Here is a 22427-nt window from a genome sequence, read left to right as displayed (position 1 = left end):
TGCAAATTGATTTTATTGCAAAAACTTAGGGCCAAGTTTGGTATACTATTAAATTTTTATCATTTTTAAAACTCAATTTTTTATAAGACTAAAAAACTTATTTGGTACGAAAATTCAAAATTACTTTTAAATCTTAACAATTAAAGAAATAAGAAAGGGATAGAGAAAATTGAAAGAAAGGGAGATAGAGGAGAGAGAATAGAGAGAGAGAATAGAGAGAGAGAATCTAGAGTGAGAGAGACAGAGAAAACTAAAGGAAAGGATTTGAAGGGATAGAGGAGAGAAAGGAAGAGAGAGAGGAGAGGGGAGAGAGAAAGATTTATAATAGATTGGAAGAGAGGAGAGAAGGAAATGTTCGGGTGAGAGAGAGGAGAGACGAGAGAAAAAAATCATAACACATAAGAAGAGATGATTGGAGGAGAACTAGATAGATATAAGATTAAAAACTTTAAAAGCTGACTTTTTGTGTTTTTCATAAGTAAACTAATTTTTTAAGTTGGTTTTGATTTTACTTTAAAAAAAAATAGTCCTATTAAACAAGAATTATTGACTTGAGACTCAAAAATTATATTTGAGATAAACAAAATTTGGATTTAAATAGCATACAAAACAGACTCTTAGATTCCTCACACAAACATATTGAAAAGTGCTCACTATAAATATTAGTAGTGTGCATTCTGCAAACGCTGAGTCTGCAATACAAAAAAACAATAGGCATACAGAAAATAGAGGATGGATACCAGAGAAGTACCTAATAAGCCTCATGCTGTTTGTATTCCAGTTGCAGCAAAGAGCCACATCAAGGTCATGCTTCAATTTGCAAAGCTCCTCCACCACAGGTTTTCATATCACCTTTGTCAACACAGAGTTCAACCACAAGCGCTTTCTTAGATCACTCGGCCCCAACTCCCTTGACGGCTTGCCTAATTTTCAGTTCGAATCCATCCCATTTGGCCTTCCTGATTCAGATGAAAATACCACCCAAGATGTCACTTTGCTTGCTGACTCTGTCCAAAAACAGAATTTCTTGTCTCCCTTTCGTGCCCTCCTCAAAAAACTAACAACGATGCCTTATCCACATCCAACAATCCTAGAGTGGCTTACATAATTTCAGATGGTTTCATGTCCACATTCACAATCACAGCTGCTGAAGAAATTGGAGTCCCTATAGTACTGTTCTACACTATTGCTGCATGCAGCTTCATGGGCTTTATACAACTTCGTGCTTTGGTCGAAAAAGGACTTGCACCACTCAAAGGTTAAATATTTACAACTATTGGACAAACTGATATTTATGATTAGCTCTTTTAATTGCTTAATCATAACTTGTGTATAAATTTTTTTGTGTTGTAGATGAGAGTTGTTTGACAAATGGCTATTTCGACAACATTATAGATTGGATTCCAGGAATGAAGGGTATCCGTTTGAAGGATCTCCCAACCTTCCTTCGAACCACAAATCCTAATGACGTATTTTTCAACTTTGTGATGGAATCAACAGAGAGAGCTCATGAAGCTTCAGCAATTATTCTTCATATTTTTTAGGCCTTGGAGAGAGATTTTTTGGATGCTCTCGCATCTATGCTTCCACTTGTTTATACCATTGGCCCTCTTCAATTACATCTCAACCAGATACCAGAACATCCCTTGAATATTGGATACAGTCTATGTAAAGAAGAAACTCAAATGCCTCGAGTGGCTAAATAGTAAGGCCCCAAATTCAGTTGTGTACGTGAATTTTGGCAGTATAACGGCCATGACACCTGAACATCTAACTGAGTTTGGATGGGGACTAGCAAACAGCAAGCTGCCTTTCTTCTAGGTAATTAGACCCGATTTGGTAATTGGCAGATCAGCGATTTTGCCATCAGAGTTTGTGGCTGAAAGAAAGAACTTTATTTGCAAGTTGGTGCCCACAAGAGCATGTGCTGAACCATCCATCAGTTGGAGGATTTTTAACACACAGCAGTTGGAGTTCAACCATTGAAAGCCTGACTGGAGGAGTGCCTATGCTCTGTTGGCCATTCTTTTGCGACCAGCAAATGGACTGCCGCTATACTTGCAAGGAATGGGGCATTGGCATGGAAATCAATAATGATGTGAAGAGGGATGGAGTAGAGAAGCTTGTTAGAGAGTTAATGGAGGGGGAGAAGGCTAAGAAGATGAAAAATAAGGTCATGTAGTTGAAGAAACTTGCAAAAGAATCTACTAGTCCTCACGGTTATTCATCCAAGAACTTCGACAATTTGGTGAATCGTGTGCTATTAAGGAAAAGCTAGATGTCAGCTTTAACAATATTGTTAAGCTTTTGATGTTTTTTTCATTGTTGGCCATAGCCTCAAATGATAATTATATGGCTAGCAAGATGTGAGGAAGCATGTACTGCATTCCTAGATGTTTTTTGGTTCAATAAACTAGTAATATGTTTGGCCTGCGACCACCATCTTAAATTCTGTCAAATAATATCACGTACTAGCAAGTGGCTGTAACTCAGTTTGTTAAAAGCATTCGTCTTTGCATTTGAAATTCTGTGTATGAATCCCCCTCCCCGTTGTTTAATGTAGATTATCCTGTTGTTTGTTAAAAAAAAAAAAAAAAGGAAAAAAATAATGCCATGTACTATAGTCCACTAGGAATAGTTAATGGTGTTCATGGATTGTCACGCTCTAATTAAAAAAATATAGTCAAGTCATGAATTAAGGTGCGAATCACATCTCAACAATAGAATATGAAATTTACATAATTAAGATGTGACAAAATAAAAAAATAAACGAATAACTCCAGAGCAATTAACAAAAACAAACTAATCGAGTTTGTTCCTTATTCAAACAAACCTTCTTGCATAAACTTAAACAAACCTTAAAGAAACTTCGTCCTAGAAATTTAAAACGTACCGGTGTTAGAAATTAGTTTTGGGTATTTCTTCCGCATTTTGGTTTCTAATTCCCATGTGATGCTGATGAAGACCATTAGAATTCAATGTAGGAGATCACGTATTTCTCATGATATCTCCCTGTAGAGGAATCCAAAGATTTGAAAAGTCTGGGAAGTCATCTCCTAGATTTATAGGTTGTTTTAAAATCGTAGAGAGAATCGAGGAAGTGCTTACATATTAGCTTTACCAGCACAAATTTCTAGTGTTCACAATGTTTTTGTTGTCTCAATGCTTCGAAAATATGAACCATATCCAACACATGCTATCGACTAGCAAGAGTTTTGAGCAGATGAAGGCTAATCCTTTGAAGATAGACCAATCCTGATATTGGATCATAAAGAACAAACCCTTCGTACAGTATCAATCTTGTTGGTCAAAGTTCTTTGGCAACATGGTGATGGAGAAAGTGCTACATGGGAATTATAAACTGAAATGCGGAAGAATACCCTTAACTGTTTTCTAACATTGGTACGTTTTAATTTTTGAGAACGAAATTTGTTTAAGTCTTGTTTAAGTTTTGTGCAAGAAAGTTTGTTTGATGTTTAAGTCTTGTTTAAGTTCTTTTTTTTTTTTTTTTTTTTTTTTTTTTGTAAAAGGATAGATTCAAAGAACAGAGAGGCACAAGGCCAAACAACACACAGAGAAACAACCTCCACAACCCTAGAAGATACAGACACAGATAAATAGGATCAAGAAAGACACCACCACAACAGGTACCAGCGTCGCCCTATTACCAGTGCAACCCATCCCCAATTACAAAGGAGGATAGGGAAGACCATCTTTGTTCAAAATGCCAACTAGCGAAGATGGAGGTTGAACAACCCAGCCAAAGCTGCACATCTCCGGTGAAATACTCCTTGCGACAAAATCCGCCGCCATATTTGCCGATCGTGGAATCCACGACCAGGAGCATGAATGAAAACTCCTCCCAACATCCAAGATACGGCTAAGAATTGGGAGAAGGTCCCAATCACAGCTCAAAGGAGGGGAATTGAGGGACTGAATAACCCCTTGAGCGTCTGACTCAATTACCACCTCCTGCACAAGAAAGTTTGTTTGAATAAAGAACGAGAGTTCCATGCTAGAGTTGGTTGCCTTGTGTATTTGGAACGAATGATGTATCATAAAGTAAAAACCAATTATAGTTTAATTTGTTTGTTGTTAGTTGCTAGCTTTGAAGTTATTCGTTTATTTTTGTGTTACGTTGTCACATCTTAATTATTGAAATGTCATATTGTATTGTTGAGATGTGGTTCACACCTTAATTCAAGAATTGATTATAGTTTTCAAATTGAAGTGTGCAAAAGACATTTTTTGAATCACTGCGTGCTACACGCGACTTACACATTTTAAATGTATTTATATGCATGAATTGCTTCAATATTTGTTTTATGACAAAAAGAAAATCAAATATTTGGACTAAATGAATAATATTAGACCATGCTAGAAGAAATCTCTCATAAACCAATCAAAGCAGTTGAATTCATATAACAAAATTGGTCTTTCAATCTCCATCTCCATTTTATTGAATTTACATTAAAAATAGAGAAAATAATATTTAATAAACAACTGATTGATTCACATCATTGCTAGTTCATTGTGAGGCTAAGCCCACCCCCTTCCCCGTAATGTAATTAATACCGTTTATTCAAAAAAAAAATCATTTGACAACTAATTAAATCACATTATCATGTGAGTGCAAAAGACATTTTTAAAACCGGCACTACGCGCCTCTTACGATGTTTTGAACGTGTTTAAAAATAGAAAAAAATAATATTTAATAAACAACTGATTGAATCACATTATTGCTAACTCATTGTGAAGTACTAATTATATTTATATGATGGAAATACCCTTAGATTATTTTGGGCTGTTTTTGAATTTTTTTTGTTTGAGGGTATTTTTGTCCAAATATTTTTTATGAAGCCGTGTCTCCAAAATGGGACTGTTGGCTTTATATATACATATAAAAGAAAACTAATAAAAAAGACTTCAAAAATTTAAATTTTAACAAAAAACCAGGTATTAAGTTTATTTAATTGTTAGGACAAAGTCCAACATCAAACTAACCCAATAAGACTAGCCCAATAAATGAGTTTCCAGTTTTACCCCTAACGGCAACTCTGTCCCCTTTAATCCTCTCTCCTTTTCTCGATCTCTCCAGACTCCACCTAATCTCTGCTTGTCGATCTCCAGGTCTCAACCTCTCCGCCTAATCTCGATTTCTCTTTTGCACAGAAACAATTCCTCTGCTTTTGTAATCAAATTGATCTCTGTACCTCTCTTTCAATCTCTCCACCTTATCTCTGTTTTCATTTTCAATTCCATTCGAATTCACCATTTTTCGAATCACCATATTAGGAGTCTTTGAGCATGAAGGAATTTAAGGCTATTGGGTTCTGGGCATCCGCAACATGAGCATTCGCAGCATTGGTGGTACTGCTAGGTACAGACACTTCTCCATGACATTTCTTAACAAATTTCTCCAATATTACAGTTTCCCTTAATTTCTTCATACAGTTTTAAGTTCTAATCAATCTTTTTCGACCTTTAACATTCCCTAATACAATTGTTAATAAGTAAGTTCCATGTCTGCAAATAAAATAAAAAAACACATTTTTTACTTGTTATCTTTATATTTTGAAATTTCTCCAGCAATCCATCATGATCTGCCAAATATATTAGTTATTAGACATGTATATATGCAGGTGTACCCCTTTGTGTTTGTATGCATAATTTTTTTTTAAATTATTTATATTGCTATGTGGAAATTGCATATTTTTTGTTATTGCTCCGTTGAATACGAAGTCAGTGCTTGGAAACGAAAACGCCAAAGCAAATTAAAGAAGAAACTTAAACAAGATTAATGATTGACAGCTCAATGGAGCATTTTAGGTACTTCATAGTAAAACCTATGTAGGAAATGTGGATAAATCGCCCCGAATTATGGAGGACCCGGAGTTCTCTGCAATTGTCTGGCTTAAAGAGAATTTCATGAATTTGAATATCAAAATAAAAGTTGTTTTCTAGGAATGATGATTTATGGCTTTTAGTTTGGTATTAGCATTTGTTGTTTGGACACAGGTACTGTTTTTGTGTGTTAGGTAGTGTACAATAACTTCAAGAAGGATAAAAATGGCTACTGGAAGTGGTTTGCTGGAACCTGGCATCAGGCGGTGCTGCTAGTGCTTCATCTCTTCTTTTTGTATATTCTCTGGACTATGCAAGAACACGTTTGGCAAGTGATTTCAAGGCTGCCAAGAAGGGTGGTTGAAAGGCAGTTTAATGGTTTAGTTATGTTGGAATTATCGTGTATCGTGGACTTTACTTTGGAATGTACGATTCTCTAAAACCTGTGGTTTTAACTGGTGGCCTGCATGATAGCTTCTTCGCTAGCTTCTTGTTTTCTTGTTGGGATGGGGAATTACGATTGGTGCTAGATTAGCTTCTTACCCCATTGACACAGTGCGCCATGGATGATGATGACCTAAGGAACAGCAGTTAAATATGGTAGCTCTTTGGATGCATTTAAGCAAATTATAAAAAAACGAGGGTGCTAAGTCGTTGTTTAAGGGTGCTAGAGCAAACATATTAGGTGCTGTTGCAAATGCCAGTGTGCTTGCTGGCTATGACAAGTTGCAAGTCATACTTCTTGGCAAGAAGTATGGGTCTGGCGGCAGTGGTTAATGATGCTATGTTGACAAAATCGTTAGTTATTGTGTAAGCACCAACTCTAGTTGAAGAATTTGGATAAAGGAAGTGCTTTTAGGTTTCCAAATGTTTGTATGGATTTGTTATTAGAAAGTCATAGTTACAGGGATGAAGAATTTTGAGTTTTGTGTGCTTGTTATCTGACTGACCTCTGAATGGAAGTGCTTTTACGTTTTTAAACGTTCCTTTGCTAAGAAAAAAAAAACTATTAAGTGTGACGGATATCACTGTAGTCATTATCGGAACGTAGATTTCTAAAGGAAAAACTAGAAGACTTTGATCTATTGAGAAACGACCAATACTTTGATAAGTACTAATTTTCTTTTGTAAAATTTGATTTGCCCACTATTTGATAAGTACTAATTTTCTTAATACAATCTAATTAACATTTCAGGTTGTTCTGATTGTAATTAATTATGTTAATTTTGGAGTTTTCATGTGTTAATTACAATCAAATTGGGGTTCACAAAATAAATCATGTTAATTTGATTGTAATTAATTATGTTAATTTAAGGGTTTACAAAATAAACACTATTTTTGGAATTACAGCAAAATAAACCACAATATTTATGAAACTGAATCAAAATAACCCACATTATTTTTGGAACTATAACAAAATTACCCACACTATTTATAAAACTGAATCGAAATAACCCACACTATTTATGAAACTAAATCAAAAGAACTCACACTATTTCTGCAACTATAACAAAATAACCCACACTATTTATCAAACTAAACCAAAATAAATAACTCACACTATTTCTGGAATTATAACAAAATAACCTACACTATTTATGAAACTGAACCAAAATAACTTACATTATTTATGAAACTAAACCAAATAATCCACAATATTTCTCAAACTGAACCAAAATTGCCCACATTACTTATGAAACTATAGCATGATAACCCGCACTATTTATGAAACTTAACTAAAATAACTCACACTATTTTTGGAACTATAGCAAGATTACCCATACTATTTATGAAACTAAACCGAAATAACTCACACTATTTCTGGAACTATAGCAAAATTACCCACACAATTTATGAAACTGAACCGAAATAACACACACTATTTCTGGAACTAAAACATAATAACCCACACTATTTATGAAACTAAACGAAAATAACTCACACTATTTCTGGAACTATAACAAAATAACCCACACTATTTATGAAACTGAACCAAAATAACCCACACTATTTCTAAAACTATAGCAAGATAACCCACACTATTTATGAAACTATAGCAAGATAACTCACATTATTTATGAAACTGAACCAAAATAACCTACACTATTTCTAAAACCATAGCAAGATAACCCACACTATTTATGAAACTATAGCAAGATAACCCACACTATTTATGAAACTAAACCAAAATAACCCACACTATTTATGAAACTAAACCAAAATAACTCACACTATTTATGAAACTATAACAAGATAACTCACACTATTTATAAAACTAAACCAAAATAACTCACGCTATTCCTGGAACTATAGCAAAATAACCCACACTATTTATGAAACTAAACCAAAATAACCCACACTATTTCTGAAACTATAGCAAAACAACCCACATTATTTATGAAACTGAATCAAAATAACTCACACTATTTCTGAAATTATAACAAAGTAACCTCCACTATTTATGAAACTGAACAAAAATAACTCACATTATTTCTGAAACTATAGGAAAATAACACATACTATTTATAAAACTGAACAAAAATAATTCACACTTTTTTTTTTAATTTTATATAATACAATCAATTCCAAAACAAACTTTGAATTGAGAAAGTTATTGAACTAGGTATAAGAGTGATCATAAAAAATGACCAACAGCGGTGAAACCTCTGCAACCATATTCACTTCTTGAGGAATTTGGTGAAGAAGATGCCAAATGTCTTGTATGATTGAAGCAAATCTCTAAGGAATTTGAACATGTTTCTTTATGGCCTGAATAATGATCTTGTAATCTCCTTCGATATTAAAATTGAAAAATGCATACAGCAACTGCATGACAGAAGAATAATTTAATCAACTAAAAGGAAATCACCTAGCAATAAATAGTGTGACCGTTTAAATTTCTAATTAGGAAACCCCAAGCAGCCTCACCATTAAAATTAGTTTTGACACTAACATCAAAGTCAACAAACAATAAAGATTTTTTCCAGCAAACGGAAAAAAACATTAATGACTTTCTAAAATAATAAAGGAGAAACATTGTTCCATATTGAACAATCCGAAAAATGAAATCAGTTTGATTTTACTTCCTTTTTTTCTTCACCCACGTTGGGTTTTACTTACCTTTCAGGAGGAAGGGTGAGACGACAAGAAAAAAACAAGAAAGAAAAAAGAAAAGAAAAAACCAGAAGAGAGACGGCAAAAAAAAAAAAACCTAACTGAAAGAGAAGGAATTGGCTAACAGAATGGCATACTTGTAAATAAAGGGAAGTTTATTTCTAACAGAAAGGGCTGATAGATCGGGATTTCTATTAGGGGCAAGGGTGGAAAAATAATTTATTTCGTTTTGGGCTTTTAATTCAGCCCATGTGTGTTAAATGTTTATGGGCCTAATATAAATTAGATTTGTCCTTATGATTAAATGTGAAGCTTTTTTGATTAAATAATAGTATATGATGGTTTTTGGTTAAATAAAACTTAGCCCAATCATTTTTCATTAAAGCTCCCTAAATATAAAGATGTACCCGTTGACCATATATATATATCAACTATTATTCATGGCTAGCAGGAGGGGAATTGGATCCTCTCCAGAGCAGGAGATCAAGATCCTCCTGACCCACTAACATGGACTGTTAGATTTTGATCCAACGGTTACAATTATTATAACTTTTAGAAAGACTCCATGTTTGTAGTCGTTGGATCAAAATTCAATCGTCCGTGTTAGTGGGTTAGGAGAATCCTGATCTCCTGCTTAGGAGAGGATCCAATTCCATCAGGAGGGAGTGTGGCCTGGAAATTTTCTGTTATGTGGGCCAAACTAAACTAATTAATAAATGACCATAAGGTGTTTTCTTCGAATATCATCTATTTGTTTCACATTTTTTATGGACGGAACCGTGACACGATTTTGAAAGAATCCCAGTTCAACTTTGCTTCGTCTCCTACAGCTACGCTCCTCTTTTTTGACCTATAAAATTCTAAACAAATCAAAACACAATTGACACCTTATTCAGGTTAGATTACGTATTTTTCTTAATTCAAACAAGATCATTTGAAAAGTAGATCACAAGCACTATAAATAGTCGAAATTTGTGCAAGCACTGCAAAGCAAACAGATAGGCAAACACAAAATCTAAGATGGTTTCTATAGGAGAAGCTAATCAGCCTCATGCTGTTTGTATTCCGGTTCCGGCACAAGGTCATATAAAGGCAATGCTTCAATTATCAAAACTTCTCCACCATAAAGGTTTTCGTATAACCTATGTCAACACCGAGTTCAATCACAGGCGCTTTCTTAAATCTCTAGCACCCGACTCCCTTGACGGCTTGCCTGATGATTTTCAGTTTGAAACTATCCCAGATGGCCTTCCGGATAGAGATGACGATTCCACCCAAGACTTCAATTTGCTTGCTGATTCTGTCAAAAACAATTTCTTGGCACCTTTTCTTGACCTCATAAAGAAACTCAACCGTAGTACCCCTCCAGTTACTCTCATTGTTTCAGATGGTTTCATGCATTTCACAACCACTGCAGCTCAACAACTTGGCATTCCCATTACACTCTTCTTTACTTTTTCAGCAAGCAGCTCTATGGGCTATATGAAATATCCTGCTTTGGTGGAAAGAGGACTTGCACCACTCAAAGGTAAAGAATTAGCAGTGTATAATTTCGTTATTATTTGATATTTCTTTTTTAATCAATATACCACCGCGAGTGACCAATTGATCTAAAGTTCATGGGCGATAGTTGTGGCATTGGTAAATAAAAAAAATTCTCAAGAGAGTTGCTCTTTAATTTCGTAAACATGCCTCTGAATTTATTTTTAATTTTATTAATTAAGTATTGCTTGGGTGTTTGTAGATGAGAGCAGTTTCACGAACGGCTTTTTAGACCAGATAATAGATTGGATTCCTGGAATGAAACATATCCGTTTAAGGGATCTCCCCAACAACTTTGTGACAACAAATCCCAATGACAAAATTTTTAACAACATCCTTGAAGTAATGAGTAGAGTTCATGAAGCTTCAGCAATTATTGTACATACCTTTGATGCACTGGAGCAAGATGTTTTGGATGCCCTCTCAAGTATGTATCCACCTGTTTACGCCATTGGCCCTCTCCCGTTACTTCTCAATCAGATGCCACAACATCCTTTGAAGTCCTTGGGATACAGTCTGTGGAGAGAAGAAGCTGAGTGTCTCTCCTGGCTGGACGATAAGAAGCCAAACTCAGTTGTTTATGTGAATTTCGGCAGCATAACGGTCATGACACCGGAACAACTTGTGGAGTTTGGTTGGGGACTTGCAAAGAGCAAGCTTACTTTCTTCTGGGTAATTAGGCCTGACTTGGTAATTGGTAAATCAGCAATTTTTCCATCTGAGTTTGTGGATGAAACTAAAGGAAGAAGTCTAATAGCGAGTTGGTGCCCTCAAGAGCAAGTCCTTAACCACCCATCAGTTGGAGGATTTTTGACACACAGCGGTTGGAATTCGACAATGGAAAGTGTGTCTGCAGGAGTGCCCATGTTGTGTTGGCCTTTCTTTGCTGATCAGCAAACAAACTGTCACTGTACTTGCAAAGAATGGGGCATTGGTACGGAGATTGATAAAAATGTGAAGCGAGATGAAGTGGAGAAGCTTGTTAGAGAGCTGATGCAAGGAGAGAAGGGTAAGAGAATGAAGCATGAGGCCATGGAGTGGAAGAAATTGGCAGAGGAAGCCACTGGTCCACACGGTTCTTCATCCGCAAACTTAGAAAAATTAGTGAATCAATTTCAATTGTAGGTAAAGTCTAGATGTGTTGGAAATTTGAGTAGTTTGAGTAGAAATTTCCTTGTCTCACATTGGTCATTCCCAAAAGATTTTATCACTTTATAAGGTTTTGTCCTTTAAAGAAAGTGATTTGAGTAATAGGCCTGGAGACTAAAATTGGGCTCACCCTTGGGGTTGGGCTTTGGGTGTAATAATTAATTGGTAATTAATATATAATTAATATATAATTATTTAATTAATTATTTTTCGGATTTACTTAATTATTTTTTAATTAAATTCGAATTTAATTAATTAATTATTTTTTTATGAAAAGACTCATCCTTTCAGATGGAAGTCTGAGAGTTCTTTCTGAATACAGAGCAAAACACCCTTCTGAATAGATGTCTCCCAACAGTCACACCCCATTCTCATACCTGTTGCAAACAGGCATCTATCTGCTATATATTCATACATCTGCATAGCATTTAGAACACAGAAATAATAAACTTCATCTTCTACATTCATAAACCTTCTTACTGAGAGAACCACATTAATATTCGCCAGAAGTCTATTTTCCGGTGCTGGAATTTCTGACTTAGATCGTTGAATCCTGGTGGAACATACGTCCGTAGAACTACAAGCACAGAGTAGGGACGAAATTTCTGTTTCAAGGACATTGCGGTACGCAAGCCTCGATCTTCAAGTTGTCTGTTTTATAATTCATATTATAGTTTATATTCTGTTAATTTATATTGCATTTATTATTTATTAGCATATATAAGTTATCACAGATTGTTGACTTATATCCAACAATATGTGGCGCCAACTTTTTTCAAACAACTTTGAGATACGTTTTGTGTGTCTATTCCGTAATGTATTTTAAGAATTCAAATCGTTTATCTTTTAAAACATCAATAATAGGTCATCCTTGTAAAAAAGTAGACAAATTCAAAATCATTAAGACATTCATATATATAGTGAAAAAAAATAGATAAATACAGTTTTTCAAAGAAACTCTAAATCCTTAATCCAAATGTCATTATTTTAGATTTGGGTGATTGTTGGTAGACATAATCTTTGAAGAAAGATCTAAATGATAAACGGTTTGGATGATTGATATACGTTACGAATTGGGCCCACGAATAAAAAATTAGGAAAACTAATGAAAAGGGTTTGAAAACTTTGAGTTTTAATGATAAGGACAAAATAAAGGGTAAAGTGAATAGTACCAGGATTGACTTTTTAGTGTAAAAATATGATTTTTCGTTAAAGTGAACAGTACCGGGTGTTTTTCGTTAAGGTTCCCTTAAAAATATTGTCACATATCCATCCCCTTATATATGTATATAGATGGGGGGGGGGGGGGGGGAGCTGTGGTTCTTGACGGCGACAATGAGGTGGTGGTGAGGGGAGCCGTTCGATCTATTTTAACGAGATCGTGACGCTGTAAGTTAACCCAGTTTTATTTTTTTCTTTTGTCGTCTTTCCCTTCCCCCTTCTCTGCCTCCCGTACGTCCCCTTATTTTCTTTTCCTGTTGTCTTCCTTGCGAACGAGACCAACCACAGTGAACCAGGGCTTCTTTCCTTATTCTTCTAACTTTTCTAGTTTTCTGGAAAATGGGAGGATTTGGGTTCCGATTCGGTTCAACCTATTTTTATTCCTCCAATTCTAGAGGTGAAGCCCCATTTGGTTCAAATTTAAATGCGTCCAAAACTTGAATTGGAAAAAACTAAAAATTTCAATTGAAGCCTTTCTCAGAAAAATAGAAAGGAAAAATAAAAATCTCAAATAATTATTCATCAAATTTCCTAACATTATAGGATGGAGGAGACCATTTCTGAAGAGGATAGAAGCCTCTGGTTATGCCTGATTCGAGTTGCGAAGTGTGGAGTGAGCCGTGAAGAATCAGAAATCGTGGTGGCTCATCGCCTAATAACAAACCTGTTTGGAAATTAAGATTTGGGGCAGTTAGGGTGGTTGTCTGCGAATATGGGGGTCTGGGTGGGGGACGGGTTGGATGGGCTGTGGTCGGAGGTCAGAGGTGGTTTAGGATGGGGTGAGTTGTGGCTGAAGAAAATTAGGAAAGTCGTTCTACAGGAAGAGAAAGGAGAAACAGAAAAGAGAAGGAAAAAAGAAAATGAAGAACTATAACAAGCCTTCTACCACAGCAGTGGACGTGTTACTATTGCACTGCTACTTAACTTCGAATCCCATCAACTCCTTAATTTAAAATTTAATCTAACAAATCTATCGTTTGACAAAAAAAAAAAAAAAAAAAAAAATCCAACAGCACAAAAAATGAGGATTACTTGTGGGACCCATACTACATCGAACTTCAACAATCCAAACAGTCTATTTTGTAAGTCTCTATTCATAGATCATCCTTGGAAAAAAATTAGTTAAAACTAGACGGTTTGGATCGTTAAAGTTCGATGTGGTGTGGGCGCACAACTAATCCCTATTTTTATTTTTAAAAAAAAATGGGAATCCCTTAAAGGCTTCCTATATATGTATAATTATTATTGATACTCCAAAAATCTCATTTTGTACTCCAAATCTTTATAATTAGAAAAAAAAATACACTTGTGAGGAGTGTAGAATGAGATTTTGAGAGAGCTTTAATTATTTAATTTATGGTTCGCTCTTAGTTTCTTGTTTCTAAACGCAAATGAAAATTTTCTTCATAGATGAGAGCTATTTGACAACCGGCTATTTGGACAAGGTCATAGATTGGATTCCGGGAATGAAGGATATTTGTTTGAAGGATATTTGTTTGAAGGATCTCCCAAGCTTCTTCTGAACCACAAATTTCGTACACTTTGTTTAACTTCGTGATGGAATCAACAGATAGATCCCTGAAGCTTTATCAGTTGTTGTTCAGACTTTTGATGCCTTGGAGCGAGATGTTTTGGATGCTCTCTCGTCTATGCTTCCACTTGATTATACCATTGGCCCTCTTCAATTACATCTCAATCAAATACCAGAACATCCCTTGAATATTGGATACAGTCTATGGAAAGAAGAAATTAAATGCCTCGAATGGCTAAACACCAAGGCTCAAAATTCTGTTGTGTACGTGAATTTTGGCAGTATAACGGTCATGACACCTGCACATCTAGTCGAGCTTGGTTGGGGACTTGCAAACAGCAAGCTGCCCTTCTTCTGGGTAATTAGACCCGACCTGGTAATTGGCGAATCAGCAATTTTGCCAACTGAGTTTGTGGCTGAAACAAAAGAAAGAAGTTTAATAGCAAGTTGGTGCCCACAAGAGCAAGTCCTTAACCATCCATCAGTTAGAGGATTTTTAACACACAGCGGTTGGAATTCAACCGTTGAGAGCCTAACCTCAGGAGTGCCTATTGTCACGGGCCGCATGTTAAAAACAAAGAAAATGCCCAAGACATCATATATCTAAGCCCATGAAGCCATGTCTTCATGGAAGCTTCTGGAACGTCCCGGAGAAATCAAGAACGTGGCGGAGCATTCAAGATAATCTAGGGCATTCCGGAACATTCCACACAAGTGTACATATTTAAGCCTCACCTAGAATAATCTAGATTAGGCAAGTTGTATCTAGAACTATGCTAGATATTTTTGGATGTAAGTAGGGGATTCTAGAACCCTCCATTGAGGAGGTGACTTAGGCCTATAAATAGGAGGTAAGGCCATTTGGCCAAACCATCCAAGAATTATAAGCAATTGTAAAGTTATCCTAAGTTTCAATACAAAGCTTCCTTTCTCCCATCTTCTAAGTGATTCTAGCATTCTCCAAGCTATCTTAGCTTTCTTTGTGATTCGATCCGGGGAAGCGAGGCTTCGAAGGCTTACTTAGCTTGTTCATCGAGGTATTCAAGTCTAAGTGCCGCACGGGTGGAAGGCTTAAAGAGTCATCCCGTGACAGCTGGTATCAGAGCCAAGCTCGTGAATCACTTGAAGGAAAGTAGGATATGGCAAGTGGAGAGATGGTGTCCGGAGTCTCCGACCTAAGGGAGCGTACTGCCGAGGTCCAAGATGTTGCCAAGAGCAAGCCAAAGTTAAAGGACTTGCAAGCATCGATGGAGACCATGGAAGAGCGACTCGAGAAGGTGGAACGAACCATACTCGAGTTCGATACTCGACTTGATGAGGATGTTGTCGACAAGGAGGAAATCCAAACCATGGTGGACAATGGTAAGGATGAACTGCGTGGCTTGGTGGAAGGGCTACGAGATGAGCTCCTTGGCGCCCTCAACACCATGGCAGACAAGATGCGGAGGGAAGTCCAGGTTCACCTTGACAACATAGAGGCAAGGTTTGTGGCGCTTCAAGAAGAAATAAAGGACACAAGGGAACTCAAGGGAGATGTGGCGTTTTGTAAAGAAGCAGTCGTGAAGCAATTCGTGCAAGGGTCGAGGGAAATCAAGGCGTTGGACTCCAAGGTAATCGACTCCTTTAAACCCAAATCCTATAATGGGAAGAGGGAAGCAAAGGAGCTCGACACATTCGTGTGGAACGTGGAGCGATACTTCAAGTACCTAAAGCTTGAAGATGACGAGTCCAAAATCTCAACGGCAACCATGTTCTTAGCTGACAATGCCCTTATGTGGTGGCGTCGTCGGAGCATGGAGATTGAGCAAGGTACGTTTTCTCTCACCACTTGGGATGAATTTAAGAAAGATCTTATGTTGCACTTCTATCCCCAAAATGCCAAGTACGAAGCCAAGGAGAAACTAAGGTGGCTCAAGCAAACGGGGAGCGTCAAAGACTATGTCAACGCCTTCGTGAGCTTGTTATTCGAGGTGCCCAACATGTTAGAGGAAGACAAGCTCATGTACTTCATGAGTGGACTGCAAAATTGGGCAAAACTCGAACTACAAAGGAGACACGTGCAAACATTGTCTGATGCCATTGCCGCCGCCGAATCCTTGATCGAGTTTAAATCAAGCCACCAAGGTGATTCCAAGTCCACGGGGAAGAGGGGTAACCATGAGAGAAGTGGGGGAGAACATAAGCCGAAGGACAAGGCCGAGACAAGCAAACCGAAGGAGAAGAAAGCCGATAAGCATGACAAAGGCAAGGGTAAGTCTTGGCAACCCACTTGTTACCTATGCGACGGCCCTCACATGATGCGAGATTGCCCACAAAAGAAGGCCCTTAAGGCCATGGCTTTCAAGGAGGACAAGGCCGGGGAGAGTAACGATGCAAGTATGGGATGCATCCGTCTACTGAATGCCATCCAGACAACCCTCCCACAACCTAAGGCTCAAGTTGGGGGAGGATCATTGTTCGTCGACGTCAAGAATGGTGACAAGACGACGCGTGTGTTGGTGGATACGGGAGCAACACACAACTTCATGACGTCGGAGGAAGCCACAAGGCTTGGCCTCCGAGTCACCAAGGAGCCCGGTAGCGTGAAGACGGTAAATTCCGCTGCCACCCCCATTGTTGGAGTTGCGCGCAATGTACACGTAGACATTGGCACATGGAAGGGAACAATCGACTTCACCGTAGTTAAGATGGACGACTATGGCGTAGTCATTGGGTTAGAGTTCATGGACAAGGTACGAGCCTTTCCCATTCCCTTCTACAATATTTTCTGTATCCTGGCCGACGGAAGACAACCTTGCCTGGTGCCATTGGAAAGGCAAGCCAAGAAGTGTACCCAGCACTTGTCGGCAATTCAATTTGCCAAGTCTTGGAAGAAAGGCGAGGCCACATTTCTTGCAACCCTAATGTTGAATGAAGGGGAGGAGAAGCACGGGCCTTTGCCGAAACAAGTGGAAGACGTCCTTGTGGAGTTTGCGGACGTGATGCCTAAGGAACTGCCAAAGAAGTTGCCACCAAGGAGAGAGGTCGACCATGCGATTGAGTTGGAGCCTGGTGCTAAGCCTCCCTCCAAATCACCTTATAGGATGTCGCCACCCGAGTTGGAGGAATTAAGGAAGCAACTCAACGAGCTACTTGATGCTGGCTACATCCAACCCTCCAAGTCCCCATATGGTGCACCCGTCTTGTTCCAACGCAAGAAAGAAGGTAGCCTAAGGTTGTGCATCGACTATAGAGCATTGAACAAGATTACCATCAAGAACAAGTACCCACTTCCGTTGATCGCCGACTTATTCGATCAACTTGGTGAAGCAAGGTACTTCACAAAGTTAGATCTTCGATCGGGATATTACCAAGTGAGGATAGCCCCTGGAGACGAATCGAAGACGGCGATGGTGACCAGATATGGATCGTTCGAGTATAAAGTCATGCCATTTGGTCTGACCAATGCCCCCGCAACATTCTGCACATTGATGAATAAGGTATTCCATCCTTATCTTGACAAGTTTGTCGTGGTTTACATTGATGATATCGTTGTCTATAGCAAGACATTGGAGGAGCACGTCAAGCACTTGTGCATAGTGTTCAAGACCCTTCGGGAGCATGAACTCTATGTCAAGAAGGAGAAATGCTCCTTTGCTACAAAAGAAGTAGAATTTCTTGGCCACAAGATAAAGGAAGGGAAACTTATGATGGAAAAGGGCAAGATCAAGGCCATTCAAGAGTGGGAACCGCCGACCAAGGTACCAACACTACGATCCTTTCTGGGGCTAGCCAACTACTATCGGAGATTCATAAAAGGGTATTCAGCTATAGCGGCACCCTTAACAGACCTTCTTAAGAAAAACAAGGCATGGGAATGGACGGACCGGTGTCAAGAGGCCTTTGAGAGGTTGAAGAAGGCCCTAATGGAGGAGCCTGTACTAAGGTTGCCCGACCTTAGTAAGCCATTCGAGTTGCACACTGATGCTTCCGACTTTGCCATAGGAGGAGTGTTGATGCAAGAGGGACATCCGATAGCCTATGAAAGTCGCAAGCTAAACAATGCCGAGAAGAGGTACACGACCCATGAAAAGGAGATGACCGCCATCGTCCATTGCCTTAGAGTTTGGAGGCATTACTTGCTTGGTACCCCATTCATCATCAAGACGGACAACGTTGCCACTAGCTACTTTCAAACCCAACAAAAGCTCACACCTAAGCAAGCAAGGTGGCAAGAGTTCTTAGCGGAGTTTGATTACAAGCTAGAGTACAAGCAAGGAAAGGAGAATGTGGTGGCCGATGCTCTAAGTAGACGAGTAGAGTTAATGGCTACGGTACTCAAGCCGCAAAGCCATCTCTTGGGCCGTGTCCGAGAAGGTTTATCACATGACGTCCAAGCCAAGAACATTGTGGAGTTTGTCAAGGAAGGGAAGACAAGAAGGTTTTGGCTTGAGGACGGCTTGCTATACACCAAGGGCAAGCGGATCTACGTCCCAAAGTGGGGAAGCTTAAGGAAAGAAATCCTTAAGGAGTGCCATGACTCAATGTGGGCAGGACATCCTGGCACTCACCGCACGTTGGCTTTGGTGAGCGATGCTTATTATTGGCCACAAATGCGGGATGATGTAAATTCATACGTGAAGACTTGCCTTGTGTGCCAACAAGACAAAGTGGAACAAAGGCAACCGGGAGGACTGTTGGAACCACTTCCCACCCCATCAAGACCCTGGGAGTGTTTGACCATGGATTTCATCACACATTTGCCCAAGTCTGATGGATGTGGATCTATCTTCGTCGTGGTCGATAGATTCACCAAGTATGCCACTTTCATACCCGCACCCGTGGAGTGCACAGCCGAAGTGGCTGCACGCTTGTTTCTAAAGCACGTGGTGAAGTATTGGGGTGTTCCGAGGAGCATAGTCAGCGATCGAGATGCTCGATTCACGGGTAGATTTTGGAAGGAGCTCTTCAAACTACTTGGCTCGAAGTTAGACTTCTCCACAGCTTTTCATCCCCAAACTGATGGACAAACGGAGCGGGTTAATGCATTGTTGGAGACTTATTTGCGGCACTATGTTAGTGCCAATCAACGAGATTGGGCTAAGTTACTTGATATTGCCCAATTCTCTTATAACTTGCAACGTTCGGAGTCGACGGGGAAAAGTCCGTTCGAGTTGGCTATAGGGCAACAACCCTTGACCCCGAACACGGTCGTGACTGGCTACACGGGGAATAGTCCAGCCGCTTTCAAAACTGCTAAGGAGTGGCAATTAGCCCACGAACTTGCTCGAGCTCATTTGGAGAAGGCTTCAAAGAAGATGAAGAAATGGGCAGATCGCAAGCGAAGGAATGTGGAGTTCCAAACTGGCGACCAAGTCTTTGTGAAGCTCAATGCGTCTCAGCACAAGAGTACTCGTGGCTTGCATAAGAGCTTGTTGCGGAAATATGAGGGACCATTCCCTATCATCAAGAAGGTTGGCAAAGCCGCGTATGTTGTGGAACTCCCACCCCGCCTCAAGTTTCACCCGGTGTTCCATGTGAGCAACTTGAAGCCTTATCATGCGGACGATGAAGAACCAAGTCGAGGTGAGTCTCATCGAGCACCCCCTTTGATGACGGAGGCATTTGACAAAGAAGTGGAGAGCATTGAAGCCAAGCGTGTCGTGGTGCGACCAAGACAACCAAAACATGTGGAGTACTTTGTCAAATGGAAGGGGCTACCATACTCCGAAGCAACCTGGGAGAAGGAGACGTCCTTATGGCAATATAAGGACTTGATTCAGACATTCGAGAGGCAAGAGTCGACGAGGACGTCGACGGCTTAAGTGGGGGAGGATGTCACGGGCCGCATGTTAAAAACAAAGAAAATGCCCAAGACATCATATATCTAAGCCCATGAAGCCATGTCTTCATGGAAGCTTCTGGAACATCCCGGAGAAATCAAGAACGTGGCGGAGCATTCAAGATAATCTAGGGCATTCCGGAACATTCCACACAAGTGTACATATTTAAGCCTCACCTAGAATAATCTAGATTAGGCAAGTTGTATCTAGAACTATGCTAGATATTTTTGGATGTAAGTAGGGGATTCTAGAACCCTCCATTGAGGAGGTGACTTAGGCCTATAAATAGGAGGTAAGGCCATTTGGCCAAACCATCCAAGAATTGTAAGCAATTGTAAAGTTCTCCTAAGTTTCAATACAAAGCTTCCTTTCTCCCATCTTCTAAGTGATTCTAGCATTCTCCAAGCTATCTTAGCTTTCTTTGTGATTCGATCCGGGGAAGCGAGGCTTCGAAGGCTTACTTAGCTTGTTCATCGAGGTATTCAAGTCTAAGTGCCGCACGGGCGGAAGGCTTAAAGAGTCATCCCGTGACACTATGCTCTGTTGGCCATTCTTTGCCGACCAGCAAGTGGAATGCCGCTAAACTTGCAAGGAATGGGGTGTTGGCATGGAAATTAGTAATGATGTGAAGAGGGATGAAGTAGAGAAGCTTGTTAGAGAGTTAATGAATGGGGACAAGGGTAAGAATATGAAAGATAGGGCGATGGAGTGGAAGAAACTTGCAGAAGAAGCTACCAGTCCACATGGCTCTTCATCCATAAACTTAGACAATTTAGTGAATCAAGTGCTACTAAGAAAAAGTTAGATGCCATGCATGTTGGAGAGTTGACCTTCTGTAATTAGTTTAGTTACATGTTTGGGTCCTTATAATCAGGATGTAATTAGGATAGTTATTTGATGTTTTTTCCTTGTAAATCATCCTTGTACAATATATATTTTCCTCCTTGGTGAGAAGAATAATATCAGTGAATTAAACCCCAAGATAATCCTTAATTAGTGTGGTATCAAAGCAAAGATCCTAGGATTTCTGCTATGCCCGTTCCCTCAAGCAAACTCGACCCTCCCATGGAGAACCTAACACCACTCCACGGTGGAAACAACCCCATCCTAACTGATCCTACCCCTATACTAAACACTACAACCTTAAACACTACTACCCTAACCGACCCTACCATGAATCATACTCCACCTCTACCTCAAGTTGTTACACAAATTGTTCATCATGATTCTTCTACGGCGTCGATTGGCATCAAACTCAGTGGTGCCAATTAGGGAGTTTGGTCTCAAATTGTTGAGACATTCGTTGCTAGAAAAGATAAGTTGGGCTACTTGTTTGGAAGTAATCCCCAACCACCTACCGACGATATGATCTTCACCAGATGGGGTACGGAGAATGCCATTGTGAAGGGTTGGCTAATGAATTCTATGGAACCCAATTTGATTGAGTATTTTCTTCGATTATCGACGGCAATAAAAGTGTGGGACGCAGTTGCTCGCACATATTATGACGGCTCCGATATATCTCAAACCTACGATCTTACCTGCAAGGCCTCTCGCATGAGGCAAGACGGACGACCAGTGGAGACATACTATAGTGATCTTCAGTCTTTGTGGCAAGAGATTGATTATTGTCGACCCAATCCGATGAAGTGCGGTACTGATATTGAAATTTATAATAAAATTGTTCAAACGGATCGTGTGTATACTTTGCTTGCAAGATTGGATGAGATATTTGATAAAATTCATAGTGATACTCTACGAACTGAGCCTTTTCCTTCCGTTGAACAAGTTTTTGCTTATGTTCGTCGAGAAAGAATGCAACATGCTTTTATGAATACCAAATGATGGCTGCCAAGTGGGGCAACGATGGTGGCTCGGCCTGCAGCATGAGCTCTGGCTCCACCTCGCCTCCGCACTCTTGAGAGACCACCTGCACCGAGCCCAGGACTGCAACCCCAGGCTACTTCCCCGAGCCCAGCATAGGGCTCTTTTTTCGCTACCAAGACGGCATCACGGCCCACCGTGGGCCCTTGCCCTCCTCGTTCCAAACCACTCGTCCAGATGGGTGTTGGTGAATTAGTTTATCCTCTCGCATTGGAGAGCTTACCTAGATAAGTGTTGGGGAATCATTTTACCTTCTCGCGCTAGAGAGTTTACCTAGATAGGTGTCAAGGAATTAATTTACCCTCTCGCACTGGAGAGCA

The 22427-nt window shown here is 39.3% G+C and overlaps 1 protein-coding gene and 2 pseudogenes across 1 annotated transcript; all 3 read left to right on the top strand.

Moving 5' to 3' along the window:
* The first annotated feature begins 598 nt into the window (after nt 1–598).
* Nucleotides 599–2741, top strand: LOC126611069 (7-deoxyloganetin glucosyltransferase-like; annotated as a pseudogene).
* A 3139-nt stretch (nt 2742–5880) lies between these two features.
* LOC126611788 (ADP,ATP carrier protein 3, mitochondrial-like) lies at nt 5881–6819 on the top strand (annotated as a pseudogene).
* A 3062-nt stretch (nt 6820–9881) lies between these two features.
* Nucleotides 9882–11630, top strand: LOC126611066 (7-deoxyloganetin glucosyltransferase-like). The gene is made up of 2 exons (XM_050279249.1): nt 9882–10486; nt 10703–11630. Exons 1-2 carry the CDS (start codon nt 9979–9981, stop codon nt 11623–11625), a joined length of 1431 nt encoding a protein of 476 aa, XP_050135206.1. The 5' UTR covers nt 9882–9978; the 3' UTR covers nt 11626–11630.
* The last annotated feature ends 10797 nt before the right edge of the window (nt 11631–22427 follow it).

This window comes from Malus sylvestris, chromosome 17 (genome assembly GCF_916048215.2).
Source record: "Malus sylvestris chromosome 17, drMalSylv7.2, whole genome shotgun sequence".
Taxonomy (NCBI): Eukaryota; Viridiplantae; Streptophyta; class Magnoliopsida; order Rosales; family Rosaceae; genus Malus; species Malus sylvestris.
The sequence above is the reverse complement of the archived record's forward strand: the minus strand, read 5'-3'. Positions and strand labels throughout refer to the sequence as shown.